At 45.5% G+C, this 22,514-nt stretch overlaps 2 protein-coding genes across 2 annotated transcripts in view; both read left to right on the top strand.

The window, feature by feature from the left end:
• The first annotated feature begins 6,453 nt into the window (after nt 1-6,453).
• Nucleotides 6,454-11,829, top strand: LOC135806343 (U1 small nuclear ribonucleoprotein C-like). The gene is made up of 5 exons (XM_065320513.1): nt 6,454-6,641; nt 6,739-6,781; nt 9,373-9,481; nt 10,605-10,772; nt 11,132-11,829. Exons 1-5 carry the CDS (start codon nt 6,634-6,636, stop codon nt 11,194-11,196), a joined length of 393 nt encoding a protein of 130 aa, XP_065176585.1. The 5' UTR covers nt 6,454-6,633; the 3' UTR covers nt 11,197-11,829.
• A 2,559-nt stretch (nt 11,830-14,388) lies between these two features.
• Nucleotides 14,389-22,514, top strand: part of LOC135806340 (ion channel TACAN-like) — a 17,054-nt gene continuing 8,928 nt past the window's right edge. Inside the window, exons 1-6 of the mRNA XM_065320510.1 lie at nt 14,389-14,743; nt 17,641-17,747; nt 18,327-18,422; nt 20,822-20,881; nt 21,575-21,667; nt 22,159-22,248. Of these exons, the coding sequence (XP_065176582.1) occupies nt 14,651-14,743; nt 17,641-17,747; nt 18,327-18,422; nt 20,822-20,881; nt 21,575-21,667; nt 22,159-22,248 (539 nt within the window). The 5' untranslated portion in view covers nt 14,389-14,650. The remainder of the gene's footprint in view (nt 14,744-17,640; nt 17,748-18,326; nt 18,423-20,821; nt 20,882-21,574; nt 21,668-22,158; nt 22,249-22,514) is intronic.

Genomic DNA, 22,514 nt, shown 5'->3' with positions numbered 1-22,514 from the left:
ATACGTACCAGTCCAGCACCAAACGTCAAACGACCCAGCGCGAGCGGGGCACCAGCAAACCATAGAGAGGTTCTGCTATGGTGAAACCAAGAGTCCATAACCCTCGGTCGTTTGACGTTTGGTGCTGGACTGGTACGTAGATTCTATAATAGGTGCAGTGATGCCTATGCCATGGCGACTCCGTGATCCGAGGATCGCTAGCGCGCATACGGCATAGCTCAGTAAGCGCACGCGAATCGTAGAATCTACGTCGTCTATAATCTGTTTCAAAAAGATTAGCAATCAGGTGTTGGTCTTAAAAAGTATGAAAATAACTTAGGGCCTGGTCAGACTGCGGCAAAATCGAAATAATCCTAGGATTATAATCCGAATCTCCATAGTAACTTACGAGTGTCTTTACCACCATATTTATCAACCATAAGTACAGCTGCAGTGGTGTCTTCAACTACATTCTCCCGAGTCAAGCTCCGTATGAAGACATCCAAGAAGAAGATTGCCTGATGAGTCCAACGGGGACGAAACGTACGTCGCAATCGAGCTATGTCGCTGCTGTGTCATCATCTATGTGCCATACGCTACTTGATGTACCAGCCTGCTATGCCGGATACCACCAGCCATGCATCGACCAGGCGCCAGGCGCGAACTGATGGTGGTCACCACCATCGGTGGTGGTGGTGAGAAGGAGAGCTCTGTGCCAGAACTTTGCAGCCTAGAGAGCGTGTGTGGGCAGGTGTGTGTTTACCGCCATATTGCCAGGTGTGTCTTTACCACCATATTTATCAACCATAAGTACAGCTGCAGTGGTGTCTTCAACTACATTCTCCCGAGTCAAGCACCGTATGAAGACATCCAAGAAGAAGATTGCCTGATGAGTCCAACGGGGACGAAACGTACGTCGCAATCGAGCTATGTCGCTGCTGTGTCATCATCTATGTGCCATGCGCTACTTGATGTACCAGCCTGCTATGCCGGATACCACCAGCCATGCATCGACCAGGCGCCAGGCGCGAACTGATGGTGGTGGTGGTGAGAAGGAGAGCTCTGTGCCAGAACTTTGCAGCCTAGAGAGCGTGTGTGGGCAGGTGTGTGTTTACCGCCATATTGCCAGGTGTGTCTTTACCACCATATTTATCAACCAGCGTTTAAGGAGTTAGAATTTCGGCCAGGTTTCCGGCCTTTTCCCATGGTTTACAATTTGCCCTGGAAGCCAGTATCGATTTTTTCATCAAAACCCACGATTTATCTTTTCCTTTTTGGCTTTGTGGTTATGGATGCTGTCTGCTGACCATGAACTCAGCCGCTGATGAAGTACAGTCTGTATCGGCTATAGTGACCGGATATAAGAATATATCGGCTACAGTGATATTGGTCCGAAATATCAAAAGCAAAACGTATTTTATCCAGTACAAATATCACTATAACCAATATTATCGGATGTAGTGATATATCGGATATTATGATGGCAACAAAGAATCAAAACATGCATAACACACTACATTATTATCGGCTATAGTGATAACTTTAAAATACATGTTGCAATAATATCAAAGGCCCTATTTTTTTACTTTCTTCACGTTGCTTATTTTTGTAGTGATACATGTACATCTACATAACAGAATTTTTTTATGGAAATGCGGGCACTGTCAACTATGCAGCATGCTCATTTGTCAAAACCAGGGAGTCGTAAAATACCCCTATTTTACGACTCCCTGGTCAAAACGCCATGCTGGAAGTATTTCCTTGCCTTTCATGTGTCGATCGAAAAAAATCGGTCGTATCGCATATAGTGATGCATCGGTTATAGTGATAAAATCACGGAAATCAAAAGGGTACGCTATAGCCGATACAGGCTCCACCTACACCGCATCCAACAAGATTCTCTGGGTTAGACCGAGAAACGGTTCGGAGAGCTGCCCTTAACACTCATGGAGCAGCAGGTCCATCTGGCATTGATGCAGACGCGTGGAGATGGATGTGTACGGCATTCTCGGAAGCATCAGACTTGCTATGTGATGCACTGGCTGCCTCTGCTCGACGGCTTGCAACAGAGCATGTTGACCCAGTCACCATGGTCACCTTGGAGGCGTACGTAGCATCCAAGCTTATCCCGCTTGACAAGGACCCAGGAGTTCGCCCAATCGGCATAGGCGAAGTGGTGAGACGAATCATTGGCAAAGCCATCCTTGCCCTCATCAGAAGCGACATCCAGGAAGCGGCAGGAAGTCTCCAATTGTGTGCTGGACAGGAATGCGGCATTGAGGCCGCAATCCATGCAATGCAGCAGATGTTTGACCAAGACGACACCGAAGCAGTGTTGATGGCGGATGCCACAAACGCTTTCAATCAGCTTAACCGGGAAGTCTGTCTACACAACCTGCGCCACCTCTGCCCATCCCTAGCCACAGTAGTGATCAACACGTATCGCTGCCCAGCCAAGCTGTTTGTTGGAGGTAGTTTTATCATGTCGGCTGAAGGAACAACCCAGGGTGATCCTTTAGCCATGCCCATGTACGCCGTTGCCATTCTTCCACTGATCCGTTCCCTGTCAGCAGCGAAGGCCACCCAGCTCTGGTATGCGGACGACTCGTCAGCTGCTGGGAGGATCATCCGCCTGCGAGCATGGTGGGACCTTCTCTGCCAGCGGGGTCCGTTGTACGGATACAAGCCGAATCCATCAAAGTCTGTGCTGGTCGTCAAGCCACCGCACCTCGAAGAAGCCAGCAGAATCTTCGAGAGTACTGGTGTCACCATCACCGACGACGGTCACCGCTTTCTTGGAGCAGCTATTGGCACCTCTGGCTTTGTGGATGGCTACCTCAGCCAAAAAGCAGAGTCCTGGAGGAAGGAGGTCCTAACCCTTGCTGAGATCGCCGACTCCCAGCCGCAAGCTGCCTTCTCTGCCTTTACGCATGGCCTGAAGCACCGTTGGTCATTTCTGTGCCGTGTGATGGAGAGGGCCGCTTCAGCTTTAGGCACGCTGGAGGAAGCAATTGCCTCCCGCCTCATCCCCTCGCTCTGTGGTCGCTCGGTGGGCACCGTTGAACGGAAGTTGCTAAGCTTCCCCTGCAGAGATGGTGGCCTTGGACTCCTGGATCCCACTGCACTCTCTGGTCAGTACAAGGCGTCATGCACCATCACCGCTGCGCTGGTGTCAAAGATCAGATTATTATTTGGTGCACATTAGCGCTACATGGTTTATAATTTCCCTTTTTCTTGATTTTGTATTTAGCGCTTTCGGGTGTTATTATTTATTTTTCTTATTTTCGCACTAAATTATTATATTTGGCTACCGTTAACGCGTTCTGCTTTCGTTTCGCGTGCATGTTTGTAATCCATTTCATTGTACACAGTGAAAAATAAATAAATACAGACTGTAATAGTTGTGAGTTCAAATCCCAACCCATCTTCAACTATTAAAAACCTTTTTTTTATTGTTTCTTGGTGATCAAGCAGACTTGTTGTCAGGGCCGGCGGAACCGGTCAGGCTGGTCCGGCCATGGCCGGACCACTTTCCCAGCTGGATGGTCCATGTGATTCGTGCAAAACCGGTGTAAAAAAATCCAGAGGTACATGGCTCGACTGTACTGCCGACGTGTGATGTGCTTCGAAGTAGCTCAGGACTCCATGACCGGCACTGTATGGCTTTAATGATATGGATAAAAAAAAGTTGCGTTTGTGTTCTTTTACTATAATTTTCTGCATTTTCTGGAGTTAAGAGGTGCCCAAATTCGCTCTATTTCACGTAAATTTTAAATATTTCTCCCGGGGGACGTCCCCCGGCCCCCCTCAAAGGTTGGCCGGACCACTCCAAAACTCCTTCCTCCGACCCTGGTTGTTCACGGTTGTTGTTGTTGGAGCTCCCGCTTCTTCCCAAGCTGACTGACACTTGACTGGCTCACGCCATGTGAACACACCCACAACACTGAAACGGTGTGTGTGAATACGGAAGTCATTGCGCTGTAGCTACGTGTTGAATACACCGGTACATCGATCCGGTATATCCGGCGATCGATTTCTTTTTGAGAATTATTTTAGTATTTCAAGATCGATAAATATGGTGGTAAAGACACACCTGGCAATATGGCGGTAAACACACGCCTGCCCACACACGCTCTCTAGGCTGCAAAGTTCTAGCACAGAGCTCTCCTTCTCACCACCACCACCATCAGTTCGCGCCTGGCGCCTGGTCGATGCATGGTTGGCGGTATCCGGCATAGCAGGCTGGTAGATCTACATCAAGTAGCGCATGGCACATAGAAGATGACACAGCAACGACATAGCTCGATTGCGACGTACGTTTCGTCCCCGCTGGACTCATCAGGCAATCTTCTTCTTGGGTGTCTTCATACGGAGCTTGACTCGGGAGAATGAAGTTGAAGACACCATTGCAGCTGTACTTATGGTTGATAAATATGGTGGCAAAGACACACCCGGCAATATGGCGGTAAACACACACCTGCCCACACACGCTCTCTAGGCTGCACAGTTCTAGCACAGAGCTCTCCTTCTCACCACCACCACCATCAGTTCGCGCCTGGTCGATGCATGGTTGGCGGTATCCGGCATAGCAGGCTGGTACATCTGATCAAGTCAAAGTAGCGCATGGCAGAGCTCTGTGCTAGAACTTTGCAGCCTAGAGAGCGTGTGTGGGCAGGCGTGTGTTTACCGCCATATTGCCGGGTGTGTCTTTACCACCATATTTATCAACCATAAGTACGAGGTGAATTGCTATTTCTGGACATTGGACATTTCTGGACATTTCGAGTAAAATAATTTTTCGTCGCGTGTAGAGTCAAGTCAGTCAGGTTGATGAAGTTTTTTCTTGTTGTAGTTGACAGCTGGGCTGTTGTAGTTTCTCCTCGTGTCGGTGCCTTGTTGATAGCCTTTTCGTGGGAGGCATTTCAACGAGTTTTGTGGTACTATGTCGCCTGAGAATTTTGAATTTTGAGTAAAATAAGAAGTAATGGACGAATCGTTGGCTTCCCCATGTGCACTCCACTTCAGACGCTGTATAGTCTTGGACCTGTTGGCTGGAAGTGTGAAGAGGCCAACTGCAGTCCACCAATAGAAAAAATAACAAAAATGGTGCAGTATAGGATGCCTATTGACGCTATTTTACTTTCATGTCCAGAATTCCATACACTGAAATTTAGGCCAAAAAATTGGCCTGTCGAAAAAATCCTGCTATAAAGTCTCTGGGATCACAGCATGAGCAATTGTCACATATTTGGAAAGATGAAGGATTAGGCCATACAATAGATACAAATAGATATGAAAAATGTAAAACACACAGCCAGTGGGCCTCTATTTTATTTTCATGTCCAGAAATTGCTATTCACCTCGTACAGCAGGTGTCTTCAACTTCATTCTATTTCAAGATCGCCAATTTATTTGAATTTAGAAGTCAACGCCGCGGCCGTCTTCTATCAGCTTCCACAGGCGTCTGCTTTTCTCAAAATGTTGTCGAAGTCATACGGATAGCTTCGCCAAGTCATGGCCTTGGGAATGAGTCTGTGTCGATGTCGTTTTCGTCACATGGTGAGAGTAAATTGCATCGCAGCTCAAAGAAACTATTTGGTCACAAAACATATTTGGACCCATGCCGCTCGTCAGCCTCGGCATTTACTACACTTTCGACATGTCCTCTCTGACTCCATAATCGATACGAGGAAGAACTCGTTTGTTGTGAACCAGACGTACACGACTGTACCGACATTGCACACACGCGCGTCGCGACCTGAGTGAGTTGTCATTTTTCATGCTTTCGCGCGGAATTTTTCTTCGAGTTCACAGTCAGGCAGCGCTCGAGCGATAAGACCAGGGAGTCGGTATTTTACGACTCCCTGGATAAGACGGCAAACTCCCCGGGCGCGCGCGAAACTGACTGTAGACGAGTCTGCGGGTGCGTTTGGTTGGTACGATCTAGAACAGGATCGAACAGCTGGTGCACATGGAGCAGCCTCATGCCAACCAAACGCTACTCCAGAAACAGCGCACATTTTTGTGGAAAAATGTGCCAAACTTGGTGCATTCTTCAAAATGTGTATGGGTCACCATGGTCACTTTGTACGGTACGACGAGTCCAACCCAAAAGCGTATGCACGTGATCATTTGGGACCAAAATCGATGTTCCCGCCAGGTTTCACTGTGAAAAAGTGAAACTGCTTGGTCTGCTCGGGCCTCGAGGCCGGAGCAAGCAGAACATGTTCTGGCCGACCCAGAACAGGTGCAGTCCCAACCAAACGCGCTGTTCTGGTGAATCCTGTTCTAGTTCGTACCAACCAAACGCGCCCTGCATCTCTTCAGCATTTTTGCGCAAAGTTTTTTTTTTGTAGGGATATATCCGGATATCCAGGAGCTAGCTGGATCATGCATGGAGTCGTCGACGTCATGCCTGATTTTTCGCTCGCGACGAATGAACGTTCAGCAAATAATTTTTTAGCAGGATCTTTTGGATTCATAATCCTGTATCATTACATCTCTACTTTACAATTGTAGCTCTTATCTCACAGTTTGAAATACGACTTTTGCCTAGGTTTGTTCGCATTATGTTGTAAGCCCATAATTGAAGATTATACTAACTCGGTATATGGAATAGTAGCTGAGCTACGTACGCTGTGTCTTTCACCAACCATGGGAAAGTAAGAACTTGTCCCTGCGGCTTGTGTAAATCGTTTTTGCTCCCTTTCACGTTCACTGCTGTTTTTTTTTGTCAATTTGTTGTTTGTCTTTTTGTAGGTACTATTGCGACTACTGTGATACGTTCCTCACGCACGATTCTGTAAGATACGAGAATCGCTACTCGCCATTGCCGCAACTATTACTCCACTATTATTGGCACATTAAGTCATTCTTTATAGTAAAGAAAAGGACCAAGGAACTACAAGTTATTCTAGAATGTCCTAATCCATGATTTATTCAAAGCCCCACATTAAGTGAATAATAGCAAGAAGGTACAAGAGAAGAGCTAGAGAGAAAAAGGGAAGCCAAGGAGGAGTCCAGGTGGAAAAGGAAATGTAAGAACATTGAAAGGATTGGTCACGCAATAATGTCCACAAACACCACCAGTTACTAAAAAATCAGCTCTTGCGATAACTTTGCACGACACTGACCGACGGTACTGATGTTTTACAACTAACTGGCTATTTGCACTTGCATGTCTTGGATGCGCACTCCAACAGCCTTCCAACTACCAAGACGTGCTAGAGCAATGTTATCACGTGAGCTGATTGTTTAGTAACTGGTGGTGTTAGTGGACATTATAGCGTAACTTGTAGTTCCTTGATCCTTTTCTTTACTATAAATAAATGCTTGGCTCTCCATCCAAGTCTTTCTTCTTGAACAATATGACCCCAGGCCCTTTTCTCAAGATGCGAAGAATCCACTGTAGCTATCCGTTATATCAAGAGTACATAACCCCAAAAGTGCAACTCTTGATCTCCGATCTATGAGTGCCGTATACATCTTCACAACACTCGTTTAGGGTCCCTTGGCTACACCAATTGACTATCCGTCGATGAATTTGACAAGCTGTAACTCACTTATTTGTGATCGAATCTGCACAATTTTGGTCTCAAAAGAAGCAAGAAAAACCCACCATTCATTTGCAAAAGACCGGAGCATCTTCGCTGGTTCCAAAAAGAAGTTATAGGTCTCTGAATGAGGTCTGTTTTCACACCGAGTACGAAACAAGTTTCCAAATGGTGTAACTTTGGCAATGATTATGTTGCCCTCCTAAAACTTTGCCTGGAGGCTTCCCTGATGGTATATTCAAAATTTGTTAGCATGAAAGTACAAATTTAAGACTAAAAATTGTCCACATGTCGAAGAGCCGTACTTCTCTTCAAAAAATGGAATTGGAGATGGATTTTTGTTCCTCTTACAAATGAAGGCTAGAAACTGTTTCTAGAGAACTCCTCATGGCTCAAGCTTTCCAAAAAGCCTAAGATTGCCATTATCACCAAAGGGAAACTAAAGTTACCATTAAAACAGGTCGCCGCGTCTCGCTGGGACTGATAATTTGTCCACTTTGACGGTCGGATAAGGGTTAAAAATAAATTATCCGAATTTTCAGGCCAGGTCCATCTCCACTCTTAGGCCCTGTTGTATATATTGCTCCTTTGGAAGCATTGGTTTCTTCTACGGTGCGCATACAAAGAAGGATTAAAAGCCGTCCCTCTGTGACTCAAACTTCATCGTCAAAGCTCCACGCATAAACCAATCATTAGACAGCATCAAGAGTCTGTAAACAAGAATATCCAACTGTGATCTCTTTGCTATGGACCAGATGCACGGCGCGCTGCCTTCATTACATCATTCAGCTGCAGTCCGTGTACTGCGGAAAATCAAACACCACCCTTTCCCTCTGGCTTGAAATGAACTTTCGTATGAAACTGGAGTCCACCAGCCCCGAAATTGAGAGACCGCGTGGGACCACGAAAGAATGGAGCAACAACGGATGTGCTAGTACGAGAGATTCTGGGTTTGAATGCATGCTTTCAGAGCGTGATGGAAGCAAGTTGCGTTATGAAGGCAGCGCCACGCACGGACGCATAAACACAGTTGCGTACTCCTGTTTATGGAATCTTGATAGCATGAAAAGCAACCACCCATGCATATATCACAGGACATGTTAGCACCTCATCTGCAAGTTGTCTTTCATGTCTGCAATGCTTCTGTCTCCATGACTAATAGGTTCCCTGTCAAGCATGGGCAACCGGTGGCTTCTTCTATGCACATACATGTATAGTAATCATTGTAGTAGTGTCCATACACTGAGCCGTTACCTGTACATTCATTGATAGGCATGGAGGTGCTGGCTTTGGTGCTGGTGCTGGTGCTGGCAAGTCATAGAATCTGACCTCAGGAATATGAATACAACCGCCCCGGGGCTGTACAGTGAACACGGCTTTGTTTTATTCCCGAGGTTCATTAGATGTACACCAAGTGAAACTGGGATCCAGTGCCCTTTATTACATGTGCGCGTATGTATGTTTGTTTATATATGTGTGTGTGTGTGTACACGTGTGTAAATGTATATGTGTGTGTGCGTGCGTGCGGCCCGGCATTGTTCGCATATGCCACGTGAATTAGTGCAAGGGTCCCAGGTCACGTGCCAGCAGCTGCCCCGTTGCTTACTCCGTGAGGTGTTGACTACATGTAGAGAGTGCATACCGTGTAATGTTTCGGCTGGTATCACGTATATATGAATTGACTCTATGCCTGGCTTGGGTCTCCCTTACATTTCCCATGTAATAATACACATCCCATACAGAATTTCATGTAGTGCCGTCTCTATCACGCTTGAGGTATCCTGTATATGTCCCGTACTAGGCCTGTGTCCATCTTGCTCTGTATGTGCTTGCTCTGCAGCCATCTGTGCGCAAGACACACAACAACGGTCGCAAGCACAAGGAAAATGTTCGCTACTATTACCAGAAGTGGGTAGAGGAGCAAGCACAGACTCTTATAGATCAGCGAGGTTAGTGAACCATGATGCCATTGTGTTCCTCTTGGTTCGTACTGTGTGACACTATATTTTAAGTAGAGCCTAGCTTTAGATGTCAGGGGTCAGGTTGGGTGGCTAGTACTGTATCTCCCTTCAAGGACGTTAATTATGTTATTGCACGTACCGTGCACATGATGGTGTGTTTCGCTCCTCCTGGCGGAACACCTTTTTTGGCATGGCAGTGTCACTTTTGTATGTATACGCCATGTATGGCTCATGATTGTCATCACTGCAACTGATCGGATGGAGCACTCTCCCTGGGTGCACCCTGGCCTGGCTTGTAGCATTTCTTCATTGCTCTCAGGTTCAAAGATTTGCAAGACGGTCTGGTCAACGCACTGGACACTTCTATTTGGCTGGATATTGTGGATGAGTGCAGTGCGGCGGTCTAGGTTTATTCAGTGCAGTCAACTTACAGCCTATTTGGGCGCGTTCCTGTCACTCGAGTTGAACTCGAGTTGAACCTTGGTGTGAAAGTTGTAGCCTGCAGGCACGGTGACCAGTTGACTTTGTGCACGCATGAGCACGTGACCACTTATTCGACTATGTTCGATTGGGAATACGGGCCGAACGCTGCATCACTGCTTTCTCGGACCAAACCAGTCAACTCAGCGTCCGAAAGACTAAAACATATGGGCCAATCGCGGTCATCCGTGCTTTTATAAGAACGAAATGGCGCTTTTAGTGACGTTTTGCATACAAATCCCCATCTAGTAGGGCGCAGTCACCCAGTTTCGGTGGAAGTGCGCGAGTTCGATTGGGAATAAAGGAGGAACGGAGCGTCTCAGCTTCTTCGGACCAAGACCATTCTTTCGGACCATTCGACTCAGCACCCCGAACACTACAACTGGTGAAAAATTGATTTTAGGCTTAAATTCTCCCAAGTGACCCTCGAAACGAGGTCCCTGTGTGCACCCCCTTATCCAAATTCATTTGACTAAGAATATCATCATTTCGTTCTGGTTTTTGTGATCCTCTGAGACAGGTGGTCGCCTTGTCTTAGTGGTCCCCTTGACCTGTTTTGCTGTATACGCCTCTCCTTTCACTAATTCACAATACATGCATGCTGTCTTTATTTGTGCTATCTGCTTGTCAGGTGTGGCTATACCACCTCCAGTGGGTAATATGCCGAGTGGCGGTGCAGGTGGTATGCCTGGAGCTATGCCAGGCGGGATGCCAATGATGCGTCCTGGCATGCCAATGATGCCTCCTCCACCAATGGGCATGATGCGGCCAGGAATGCCACCACCCATGGGCATGTCAGGTGAGGGGTGCTCGCTATAAACTGAGAATTTCTAGGCAATGTGGACCTGTAGCTTAGGAGCATGCAGTTTGATTCATCAACTTGATTTAAAAGTGGTGAACATCTGTATTCTGATGATGGCTCCTGGCCAAAAATTTGATTTAGAAATTAGTATTTTGCAGTGAAGAGACCACTTGCTTTGAGTATGGTGTCACACTGTGTGTAGGGTTTTTAGTGTAATGTCTAATGAAGTGGCTGCAGGGGGGCTTGCGCACCTTTAATAGAAACATCTGTATTATCGGTGCTCTCCATGCCTTCGTTGCTTTGGTACTACTTGCCCTGATTTAACTTTCAGTTCTGCTTCCGTTGTTTGTGTTCAGGTCCTCCAGGCCCTGGAATGCCCCCGCCGCAGGGTATGATGTCACGACCTCCCATGAGTAGATGATAACAACGACCAGCTGATCACCATCTAACTGGCTGACCTTGAGGAGTTTGAATCTGCTGGCAGTATGTAGTGTCCAGCCGTTTACTATAGGATGGGTACACAGAGGCAGGCTGTGTTGTTCATGGAGAAGCATGTGCTGTATCCGAACTTGGTGCTTGGTGTGAATTTAATTTCTCCTGCTTCATTTGTTCCGCATGTATTGTGCTGTCGCTGTGTTTTTGTAGTGTCTAGTTTATCAGTCTTCGATGCTATCTCTTCGGATTAATCTCTTCGTCTGACATGTACATATTTAGGAGCTCCTCTGTCTCTTATCGACACATACACACCCGAGCGCGCTCACATGCGCTCACGGCTGTGTGACTACTGTTGATTCCAGTCTTGTTTTGTTTGTCATGTTCTCTTTCACCGTGACCCCCTGTGAAATGTCTGAGATAGGCCAGCATCAAGTTGCTTGAAAGCATCTGCTCACCTCCACTACGCTTGGCTTGCTAGCAACTTTTACTGCTTTAGCAACAATTATTTTAGGAGATTTGCTGTATGACTCAGTCTCAAACCATCTCCCCAGTCCCGCTCTTGTAATAAACCGATGTTGCTTTTTGTACAGCACATTCATTGTACATGTAGTGGACTGCATTTGACTGTGCATTGCAAATGTCTGTCTTGCTTCCGGCACAACGTGTTGAGATGACCTTTAGTCGGCCATCGCTGGAAACGAGAGAGCTTGGAAGCTCAGGGCCCTACGCTATGCTTTTTTGCCTTGATGACCTAGACAAAAAAAAGCATTGGGATGTTATAAATTCTTTAAAAATTCCTTTTTTTTAAGACATAACCTGGGATTCGAACCCGCACTATCGCGCCCTGCATGCATCCCCCGATACACTTCGCATACATACTTAGGCTGTGTTTACATGAAGCGTTTCAACCCGGGTTGAGTTCGACCCGGGTCAGATTTCAACCCCCCATGTGCACAAAGTGAATGGCGCGTTTACATGACGCACTGCGCTTGACCCGGGTTGAAATTTCACCCCGGGTTGATTTCAACCCTCCCCCCAAGGGGAGGGTTGAAATCAACCCGGGTCAAGAAAATCGTACAAACGTACTTCTGTGCGTATCTCGCGCCAGGTTTGAACAGCACTGCAGATGCAAATTTCGCGCGAACGGATTCACGTGACCATACAGGACTCTAGAAGTGGACTTTTGGCGGCATATCAGTATTTGACCCGGGTCAACTGTCTTCATGTAAACGCTCACCTCTTTTGTCTATCGTACAGACTTTCAACCCGGGGTGAACTCGACCCGGGTTGAAATTTCTCATGTAAACACAGCCTAATTCTTCCAAGTTGCTTCACATTATGTTCTTGCATTTGAAAGCCCTATTTGAATATGCATTGTGGCCAGCCGTCTTTGATGGTACGGTACGGAAGGGATAGGTACGGGGGCATTTTTACGTTTTTCAAAAAATAAATCAATAAATGTATGTACATGCAAAAAAAAAGGATGTGTACGGGATACCTCGCCTGTACCGTATTGTGGGTACGGGAGAGGTACGATCGAGGGTAATACGACACCGTCTCCCGTACCGTACCATCAAACACAGCTGGCCACATACAGCTGCCCGCAATATTCAAATAGGGCTTTCAAACGCAAGATCATAACGGGAAGCAACTAAAAATAAATATTACTTGGAAGAATGAGTATGAATGCGAAGTGTATGGGGGAATATGCGTAGCCTTTGTAGGGCGATAGTGCGGGTTCGAATCCCAGGATATGCCTGAAAAAATAAGAGAAAAATTTATAACATCCCTATGATTTTTTGCCGTCAGATATAGCGCCAGGCGTGACATAAACAAACAAACAAACACACAAACAAACAAATACCAAATTAAAGCTGTGTGGACCCTGGCTAGCGCCAGACGTTACTGAAGTAACAATCCTAACCGCGCTGTTAGGATTGTTTTTGGTTTCCCTTGGCATTTTGATGTTTCAGTCTTACACACCAGATATGGCCTTGCTCCTATTGCACTGCGCTATCAGCTTAAATTGTATATATTCTTGTCTTTCGGGCCCAACGTGGCATGTGTAGCACTCTGCTCTCTGATTGCTTCTGCCTTCGTTCTGCCGCAACACACACAGCTGCCCGTACACGTTCCCAGTCCATAGATTCCCTTGCTCTGCCTACAGCACGCAATCGTTATGGCTTATTCGCTTTGAGCTTTCTGGCTTCTGACCGCTGGAATTCTCTTCCAGCTGACATTCGCTCTTGCTCCTCGCTTTCACTATTCCGCAAATCTGTACGTGATCACATCGGGTACCCTGTAAAAAGGCCTTAGGCCTGTGGGGATTGCCCTATTCAAAATTTAAATAATATAATATAACGTCTTTTGCATAGCTAGGAAAGACTTACAATGCATTAATCTGTCGCTTCTGGATGCTGTGCAATCTGCTTCTGATAGAGCTGCTTGGCTCGAAATTGTTAACAGATGCGTTGACCTCATGCAATGAGTGAAATGCGAACTGTCATTATTATTATTATTTTGCATAGCTACGGGAATAAATTGGAAATACATGTACATGTACTCTCTACCCTCCCAAACCTCCAATATCCAGGCACGCTTCTGCCCAGCAGGTGGATGGAGTTGTGTGTACATATCTAGTGAGAGTGAGACTGAGAATCTCGTAGAATGCCGTATTATCAAGAGTCCATAATGGACTCTTGGTATTATGTGCAAGACCCTACATGTATTGCCATTTGCACTAAGATTAGCAAGAAAATGGGCCCTGAATGCATTTCGTACGAAAACTTTTTCCGACAAAGATCTAGCTACGTACATGTTAGTTCTATCCAAGTAAAGAAGCTGGAAACGCGATCGATTGGCAAGTACTGTAGTAAAATACTTGGTCAAATGCTCATTAAATTTTATACTATTATAGTACACAAATGAACACCCGTATACGCGTAGTAGACCTACCCACCGGGTGTGTATGTGTACACACCTACGGGCATAGCCTAGTACATGTAGTATGCCTAGTACAGAACGTCGTACATCCGGATGTCCGTACAACGACGTGCACCATTTTTAAAAAATAAATAAAATTTTGTACGTGACTGTTTGAAAAGTTGTTTTCCAAAATGACAGAAGTAAGTTTGTCAACTAACGTTAACGTTATAACGTTACTTGACAGCACACGAGCATCAATCATCTTCAAATTCTTGTCAGACCTTTTGGAATAGTATAGACCTTTAGAAAGTACATGTACATGTAGTTGAAACATCTAGTCTTTCAACTTAGTAGTTGCGTGCTTCGTCAATCGCTGCAGTTCAAATTGGTGGCAAAACATACCGTAACTACAAGTCAAGTCATTGTGCTTTCTAGTGCATGTAGGAGCTTTCTAGATCTATTCATAGAACATTGCTGTTTTCTCTGGAAAATTGATTTCGAACCGTGCCATCAGAATGGCGTCGGAAAGAAGTGTTAAGCTAGATCGAGCATCCCAGCAATGGCTGAATGATTGGTCGACATTAGTGGAGGAGTATCGCCGGATCAAGGTCAGCGTAGCACACGATCAATTATTGTTCTTGTGATACTGTGACACTGCCCGAAATTATTATGATTCCTTTTACTGGCCAAGGATAATAATTATTCAGTATGATGAGAAGGCTATAGTATAGCATGTCTTTAACTCTAGTAAGAATGCGCAGCCGATCATTGGTAATACCAGTATCATTTTTATTTTGAATTTGAATTTCATCTTACACTCCCCGAGAGGCATACATACATTGATACTGGTAGACTATAATCAAGAGTCCACAACCACATACCAGTAACCACCAGAGGTTATGGATTCTTGCTATAATCCGTAGCTAGGCAGAGCACGTCTATATCTAGTACAGTCATGGCTAAAGAAAATCTGACCTGCGAGTCAACAGTCAGTAGATCCGCGTTTTCATTTCAATTACATCGGGCACGGTCCAAAAACCCATCCAAGGGCCGCATGAGCCTTGGCGCTGCTTTTGGCTCCCGGATGAGATTTTTTGGCCACAACTGTAGATGTGATCAGATTGTGTATCAGGATTCGCTCATGAGCCTGGTTCAGAAAACTAAAAAGGGGCTAGTTGCGCTCAAGTACTCAAAGTAGGCGAATCCACTATGACAAGCATTCTCATTTTACCAGAACTGCGCACATAATAAGGGACTACATGTGAATACATGTATAGTGCGTATCGGTTATCTCTTAATTTGCTAAATCCTATATATAGGATTTTGGTCATATTTTTCAACTCAAAATGGGTGTGGCATGAGAATAGCAAAAAGTATGTGACCAATTCTTCCTTGCTAGGTCTTAGTAGATATCGAGAGTTGAATAAGATAATTTTTTCAAACACTAACATCTCAGGCTCATCTCCTTGCCCAGTATTACTAAGGCCTGTGCCCTATTTTTCGAATCCTATATATAGGATTTGAGATTTTATTGGACCTTGTTTTATCCTTAAAACTGGTAGTTTCATGACGGCATGTGCGATATGTCGTCATGAAGCCACCCCGTGCCACACCTGTAATGTTCTTCTGCACATTCACTGCTTCAGTCCTTTCCATGACAGCAGCTGAACAATTATGCTCAAATTTCCAATTATTGCGGAAAATAGGTATGCATCAGAAATATTATCGCCCTATGAATCTTAAATGTAAACATTCATGCCTCAAACATATTTACAACTTCCATGAAAACCATTATGCCGTTATTATTGGTCGTGATGACCAATAACAACGGCATAAAGGCACGCATTTTCAAATCCTATATATAGGATTTTCGGCCAGCAAATTAAGAGATAGTGTGGCCGTGTAAAAGAATATACTGCCTACAAGAATGAACTCTCCTATTTTCATAATCATAACCTGGGTTTCATGTGTATATTTATTCTTACAAGCAATGTTATCGTGTAATGGAATATATCGGTCCTAAGAATGGACTTTGTGTAGCAAAACATGCCAGATTAGTACAAAGTGTATCGCCTGTAGTAATAGCATCTGCCCGATACAGTTCTGAACCGACTCGAATTGCATCATAATGCTGCAAGTGCATCTGTTGTGGTCATGTATCTCATGTTGCTCAGCCACATGGTGAACCTATGGCCCAGTATGGGATTACTTTGGAAGTATGACTATGAGAAACCGCATACCGGTACACAGCAGCACTACGTTGCATGTATGATGATCTTCCTGGGTATGCGCACATGCATATGATACGTCACACTATATTTATCGTGTGTAAGAAATATCGGAAATAAGAATAGAAAGTCGTTTTTCAAACACCCACGCTATAACCGATACCTACTGTACATGGTTGCACTAACTAGTATTCACCAGGGAGACTGGGTGACTGGAATGTGAAATGATGTGGGTTTCACTTCACCCCAGGCTCGTTTCGGTCACCCTGGGTGGGTTTATGTATGTCCGCATACGGCTTGGTGGGACTGGCTCGCGTTTCAGGTCAGCTGTTCAAAGCCGCGACCATAAGTTGCATAGATGACTGATCACATAGAACTCCCGAATCCGAGGTCAGTGCTATGGCCTCGTGTCTCCTCCCTAGATGTTACAACTCCCTGGTGTTCACCTTCTATGAACTCAATTCACATATGCATGCACTGGTATAGTGTGTGAATGTGGTGGTGTTGGTTGTGTTTGGACATGTTTTTTGGTGATCGAACAATGTACAGCGCATGCGCAGTTTCCTTTCCGGGAGCACTACACACCAGCAACCTGAAAAGTAGTAGTATGTGATTTAGTTGTAACATGGAAATTGTGGGCACAAGTTATGCGATCGAGTCCACCAAATAAACCAGATTTTGAACAGTCAGACGTGCACAATCTAGCACAAAACTGACAAGGAGTACTGAGAAATTCCACAATTTCCATGTTACAATTAATGTTTTTCCTTGGCTCACCATCTGAGTTCTTATGTGATTTAGGGCATGTATTATTGGTACCGAGAAAGGCAATACATGTTCAGTAGACATAGTCATTCTTGAATGAAGCCGTACATCAGTGCACACTGATAGGACGGAAGGAAATAGTGCATGGGACTATCTCGTAGCACTGTTGCACACCGTATTCCCACTGGGCATTATTGTACGTGCTGCCACCCACAGTTAATTGGGAACTCGTGGCCTGGCACGAGGGGAGCATGGATGCAACGAATGGGATTTTCGGTCTTTGGCCACTTTGTGGTGGGTTTGATCTACTCACCTCCCACCGCTTTAGGAGGTGCATCTGCGCCTTGATCCACAGAGGGTGGTGGTGTCCCTACGGATACGAAAGCTAACGCAAACCGTGAATTATTATTATAATATAATTTTTGTACTAAGATGATGGTATGGGGTAATCTGAGAACAACTCCTCAGACTGACTGTGGAATATGTCGTGTGATGTAATGATTACCATGCAGGAAAGCCACCGGAAGCTCAAGTTGATGCTTGATGATTATGCCAAGCATCCGACTAGAATTGGCAAGCAATTGAAAGACTTGAAGAACTCGAGAGCACGTGTCTCTGGGTTAGTGGTACGAGTTGTCTCTAGTCTGTCCAATGTGCAGTGTTGCACATGCCTTTGCCTCGCACAACTGTTCATACCAAATCTGTTGCTTTCAAGAACTTTCCATGCGTCAGCTGTGGGGAAGCAGCCTTTTCAGCATCTTTCCCATCTCCATAAATCCCATTTGAGCCCAAATGCTTCGGTCTTTTTTTTACTCTCACGTGATTATGCTGATCGCTCCATTGATATGTGACACATGTGGTTCCGTCCGAAATTTCGTGATTCTAGGATGCTTGATATTGCATCGTCTTTGCGCGCCACAACAGTAGGACTGTGCTCGGACATAACACGTGTGTTTCACAGCTGGTTTTTGGCCATTGATTTTGCTATTATACATGTGCCTGCGATTGAATTAGTCCTTGCGGCGAGTACCTGTGCATATCAAGCCGCCTGATAATTGCATTGAGCAACAAACCCGGAGTTGCTGAGTTGATTCAATACTGGACCAGCTGGTGTCCTCATTGTGTACGAGCATGCTACACCATCGGGATGTGACGTACAGTGTAATGCTGTCCCATGTGTTCGTTTGTGTGTTTGTAGCACGTCTTTTGCAGAATCAGCAGAGCACCTTACGCAGCTGGATCAGATGGAAAAGGACCTCCTTGAGATCCGTGCAACGCTACCGAAGCCAAATCAGTAAGGCCGAGTTAATTCTTGTGTTCATGCGAATGCTGAGTGTTGTTCTATAAGTGTGATCTCTTGTTCACCTCCGTCCTGCTTGTTGTACCTATCTGTCTGCCATCTACATGTGTACCTCATCGGTGTGTTTGTAAAAATGAAATAAAAATGTCACGGTTCGCTTGGGACTTGGTTAGAGGCCGAGTTTTCCGCATCCGTAGGAACCCGTTCAAGGATCAATCCGCAGATGCAACTCCGAAAGCGGTGGGAGGTGTGTTTGTAAGAGTATTTTAAAAGACGTCCACTATTTATCCGTATCCTTTTTTGTTTGTTTCTGTATGTCACAGTACAAATTTCTAGTGATGTAACGAATAATCGATTGTTCGAATTTCCTCGAGCTCTTGGACCTCAACGAATAATCGATCGGATAAAATCTAGGTCGAAGGTTCTAAAATTCGAATGTTCGTGGGTGGGCGAAGTCCGTGCGCTGCATACTGCGCGCGACACTCTAGATCTCTCGACTTGAATGCATAAACTGTGTGCTGTGTTGCAGACAATAGAGAGGTTCCGCATAACGTAATTACGTTAGTAAAAAACGTAGTCGATCTACGGAAAGTCTTATGTAAACTTCATGCGCATCTGGGTTCCGCCATACGGAGTTTTCGAATCACGTAGCTGCCCTTGGCAACTCTGAACGCGGCAGTGTACGACCAGATCGACCTGGGGAGAGAGTCATAAATTTGTACCCCAATCCACTTACGGACCAGCTACGTTATCAGAGCCCTATCTACGTACTCTCCGTAGACAACTTTCCGTAAGGGGTCGTCGCAAAAGTTTTCTGTCGTCCCTGAAACGAACATCGTTCATTTCGTACTTGGACCCCCTCCCCTCCCTCTGAAACGAACACAGCTTGCTATGCTGGACGACGAAAATCGCATGCATGTACATGTCATATGTACAGTGTCGGTCGACTTGCGATTTTGGCTCGCACCCCCTCCCCCCCAAATGAATCATGTTCGTTTCAGGGACGACAAAAAACTTTTGCGACGACCCCTAAGTGGAGTGCAAACTCGCGAATTCACGGGTTTTTCCCGTCCACTAACGTAAAGTTGCTCAACTTTACGTTGTGCGGAACCTCTCTAATGACTAGACTACGGGCGGAAGACCATGGTAGACTCTACACAGACTTGAGTCTGAGCGCTTGTGTTGTGTGTGTTGCTACATGTACACTTCGCATTCGCAATAGTTCTTGATAATTGTCATTAATGATTTTTTCTTGTGGAATAGTAGAATAATCATTCGTTCCCTTGAATTGTATTCGCTAGATTGTTCGTTTGTAAAATTCATGGTTCGTTACATCACTACAAATTTCCTCTCCGTTTATCGATGGCCAACTAAGCAATAACACGCACCATGGGATATTTGATTTTCTATCAACCTCATGCCATCACTATAATAATTATTACGTCATGGTACTCTTCTTTTCCTCTTCTTGACTAGCCTGCCTCGATCCGCGTGGTTTATGCGGTGTGTGTGTGTGTGTGTGTGTGTGTGTGTGCATAAGTAGTAGTAGTGGTAGTAGTAGTGTGTGTGTGTGTGTGTGTGTGTGTGTGTGTGTGTGTGCCAGCTAGTTCGATTGGTGGGTACACTTATGCCAGATAGTGTTGGGCCTGTTGCCAACGGGCTCGGCTGCTTGAAGGTGTATTGTTGTACCTACCACCTTTGTTGGTTTCAGGGTTCATATACTTTCTATTTGAAGTATACATACCTGTTAACCATGGACTGCTTCTGGCTAGATTAACTCTTGTGTAATCAATGGTGCTAGTGAAGCTTATATCAGTTCCACTCTGATTTAGCCACCCACACTAGTACCAAGTATTACTTTCACTGGGGGGGGCAGGGGTACCTGCAGTTGGATCCCGGGACGGATACCCTGATGCCGTCAATCCTTTTTCTGCACCTTGTCCTCACCCACTTACTGAGGTGTGGTGAGCCCGTAAGTGGGATCATTTCAAGTCCACCCTAGTTTGGGGATTTCAGGGGGTGTCGGCCGCTGGGTGGTTCAATGGCCAATTGAGTCATCTTTCCAAGATTCCTTTTGAGTCTCTCTCCCCTCTCCCGGGGAGACCCACGTGACCAGTTTTGGCAGTGAGCAAGTACAAGTGTGTGTGTGTGTGTGCGTGCGTGCGTGCGTGCGTGCGTGCGTGTGTGGTGGATACCAGGCTAACATTAGTGGCGGTCAATTCATCAGCCTTGCAAGCTGTTGAATGGTGTTATCCCAGCACAAGTTGCTATGTCTAACATAGCTGTTCGCTATCATCGCTTCCGCGATGGGCAGGTCTGAGGTCTGAGGTGTGTGTGTGTGTGTGTGTGTGCGTGCGCGTGCGTGTGTGCGTGTGTGTGCTCGTGTGCTTCAGTATCATATTGCAGATCGTCCTGGGTGATCTGAACGTTCAAATGCGTAACGAGAAGGAAAAGTAAGTGGTGCCCATTTCAGAGCGCCTAGCTGAGCGTGTATTTTGTCATTACTCTGTTGGAAGAGGTAGCTCTATCAGTTTGGGTAGGGATGTTCAGCATTTCACCTACCACATGTAAGACTGGTAGCTCTACCAGCCTCTACCATCTCCACCAACCGAATCATAGGCTGGTAGAATGCGATAGAGTACATAATCCATAAATTGTTTAAACAGGAAAATGGGCACTCATACTTCTGAAATTTGGAGAGTTGTTCATAGTGGAACAGCTTTGAACTGGCAACTTCCTGCACTAAAAACAGTACAAGTAGGTAGTCTACTGTCACTGGTAGACTGGGTAGAGATGAATGCGCCGCCCTCACTTCTCTTATCCCGCTGTGACTTGTGAGAGCTTTCAGGATCCTGGCTTACACAGTTGCAGCCAAAGTGTATGTGGAAGAACGGTGGCAGAATAGGCTGTCTCTGTAGTGTAGTGCAGCAACCATGTCTCTTGGACACTTGTAGAATCTTAATAGTATACTTCCCTGCTGCGATTGCAGTACTCGAATATTATATCCATAGCCCTGGTGGTTTTTTCTCGTGTTGTGTCAACTGATGAAACGCCATATGATACTGAGATGTACATGATTGCACTCTTCTATGACAGAATGTTGAGTGTTGTAGTGTCTTCTTCTCCGTTCAATGTGTTGTCTCTAGGTTTGCGTACAAGGAGCAGTATGAAGTTTTCAAGCTCAGAGTCACCATCATAACCTGCTTTCTAGCTATTTCATGCTTTTTGTTTCCATCACGGTAGGTGTCTTGCATTCAAAACCCGGCAGAGGCAGGCTTGCTTTCGTGTATTTAGGGCTGCAATGTGCTCAATATTGTTGTTCACATGTAGACTTCATGACGATGAGTTTGGCCAGATACCCTGAGCTTCACTGGTGAGACCTATAGCAACAAGGTCGAAACAGCTAGCCGTCCGGAGATTGAGGGCTGCAATGTATAGAACTGGTCTGATTGAGCAATGCAATGAAGAGAGCACCAATATTCATGGGTTCATGTGTCGAATAGGTAGAAACTGTCTGCGATTCTGGTTTGAAAATGCAATCCATCTGATCACCACCCTCGTCTTGGCCTGCACTGATGGTCATGTTGTTAGAATCGCTCTCACTGTCGAAAAATCTGATAATTTAACAATTCTATTTCACACGGGGGAGGGGTATTGTCATTCTGTTCCAAGAAAAGTCTTTGCCTGTATGTCCACCTGTATGCGTGTGCCCATGCTTGTGTAATTGCAGAACTTTGGATGCCGTTCTACACTTCCTATTCGTCTGGTACTACTGCACTGTCACCATACGAGAACACATTTTGCGTGCCAATGGCTCCAGGTGTGTTGTTTGTGTGCATGCGTACATGTTTATGCTGCTGCATATCATTTGAGTGAGACCATGTTATTTGTGCAGTAAGTCAGTCATTTGTTTAGAACACGGAGGCGGCTCCACTGCAGCAGCCAATTCATATCACAATCAGTCACCACCACCATACCAAGGTCGTTGACGCTGCAAATTCTATTGAAAAGAAATGAAATCTCCAAATTTTCGCCCTTGGGGCTTCATCAGGGAGTATAATAGTATAATAAATCAGTCATATTGAT

This window comes from Sycon ciliatum, chromosome 1 (genome assembly GCF_964019385.1).
Source record: "Sycon ciliatum chromosome 1, ocSycCili1.1, whole genome shotgun sequence".
Classification (NCBI taxonomy): Eukaryota; Metazoa; Porifera; class Calcarea; order Leucosolenida; family Sycettidae; genus Sycon; species Sycon ciliatum.
The sequence above is the reverse complement of the archived record's forward strand: the minus strand, read 5'-3'. Positions and strand labels throughout refer to the sequence as shown.

What these genes read in the sequence shown, in the direction of transcription:
- LOC135806343 (XM_065320513.1), top strand. An exon ending in CGTTCCTCACGCACGATTCT is followed by an intron (nt 6,782 to 9,372) that starts GTAAGATACGAG and finishes CTTGCTCTGCAG; the next exon opens with CCATCTGTGCGCAAGACACA. An exon ending in GACTCTTATAGATCAGCGAG is followed by an intron (nt 9,482 to 10,604) that starts GTTAGTGAACCA and finishes TCTGCTTGTCAG; the next exon opens with GTGTGGCTATACCACCTCCA.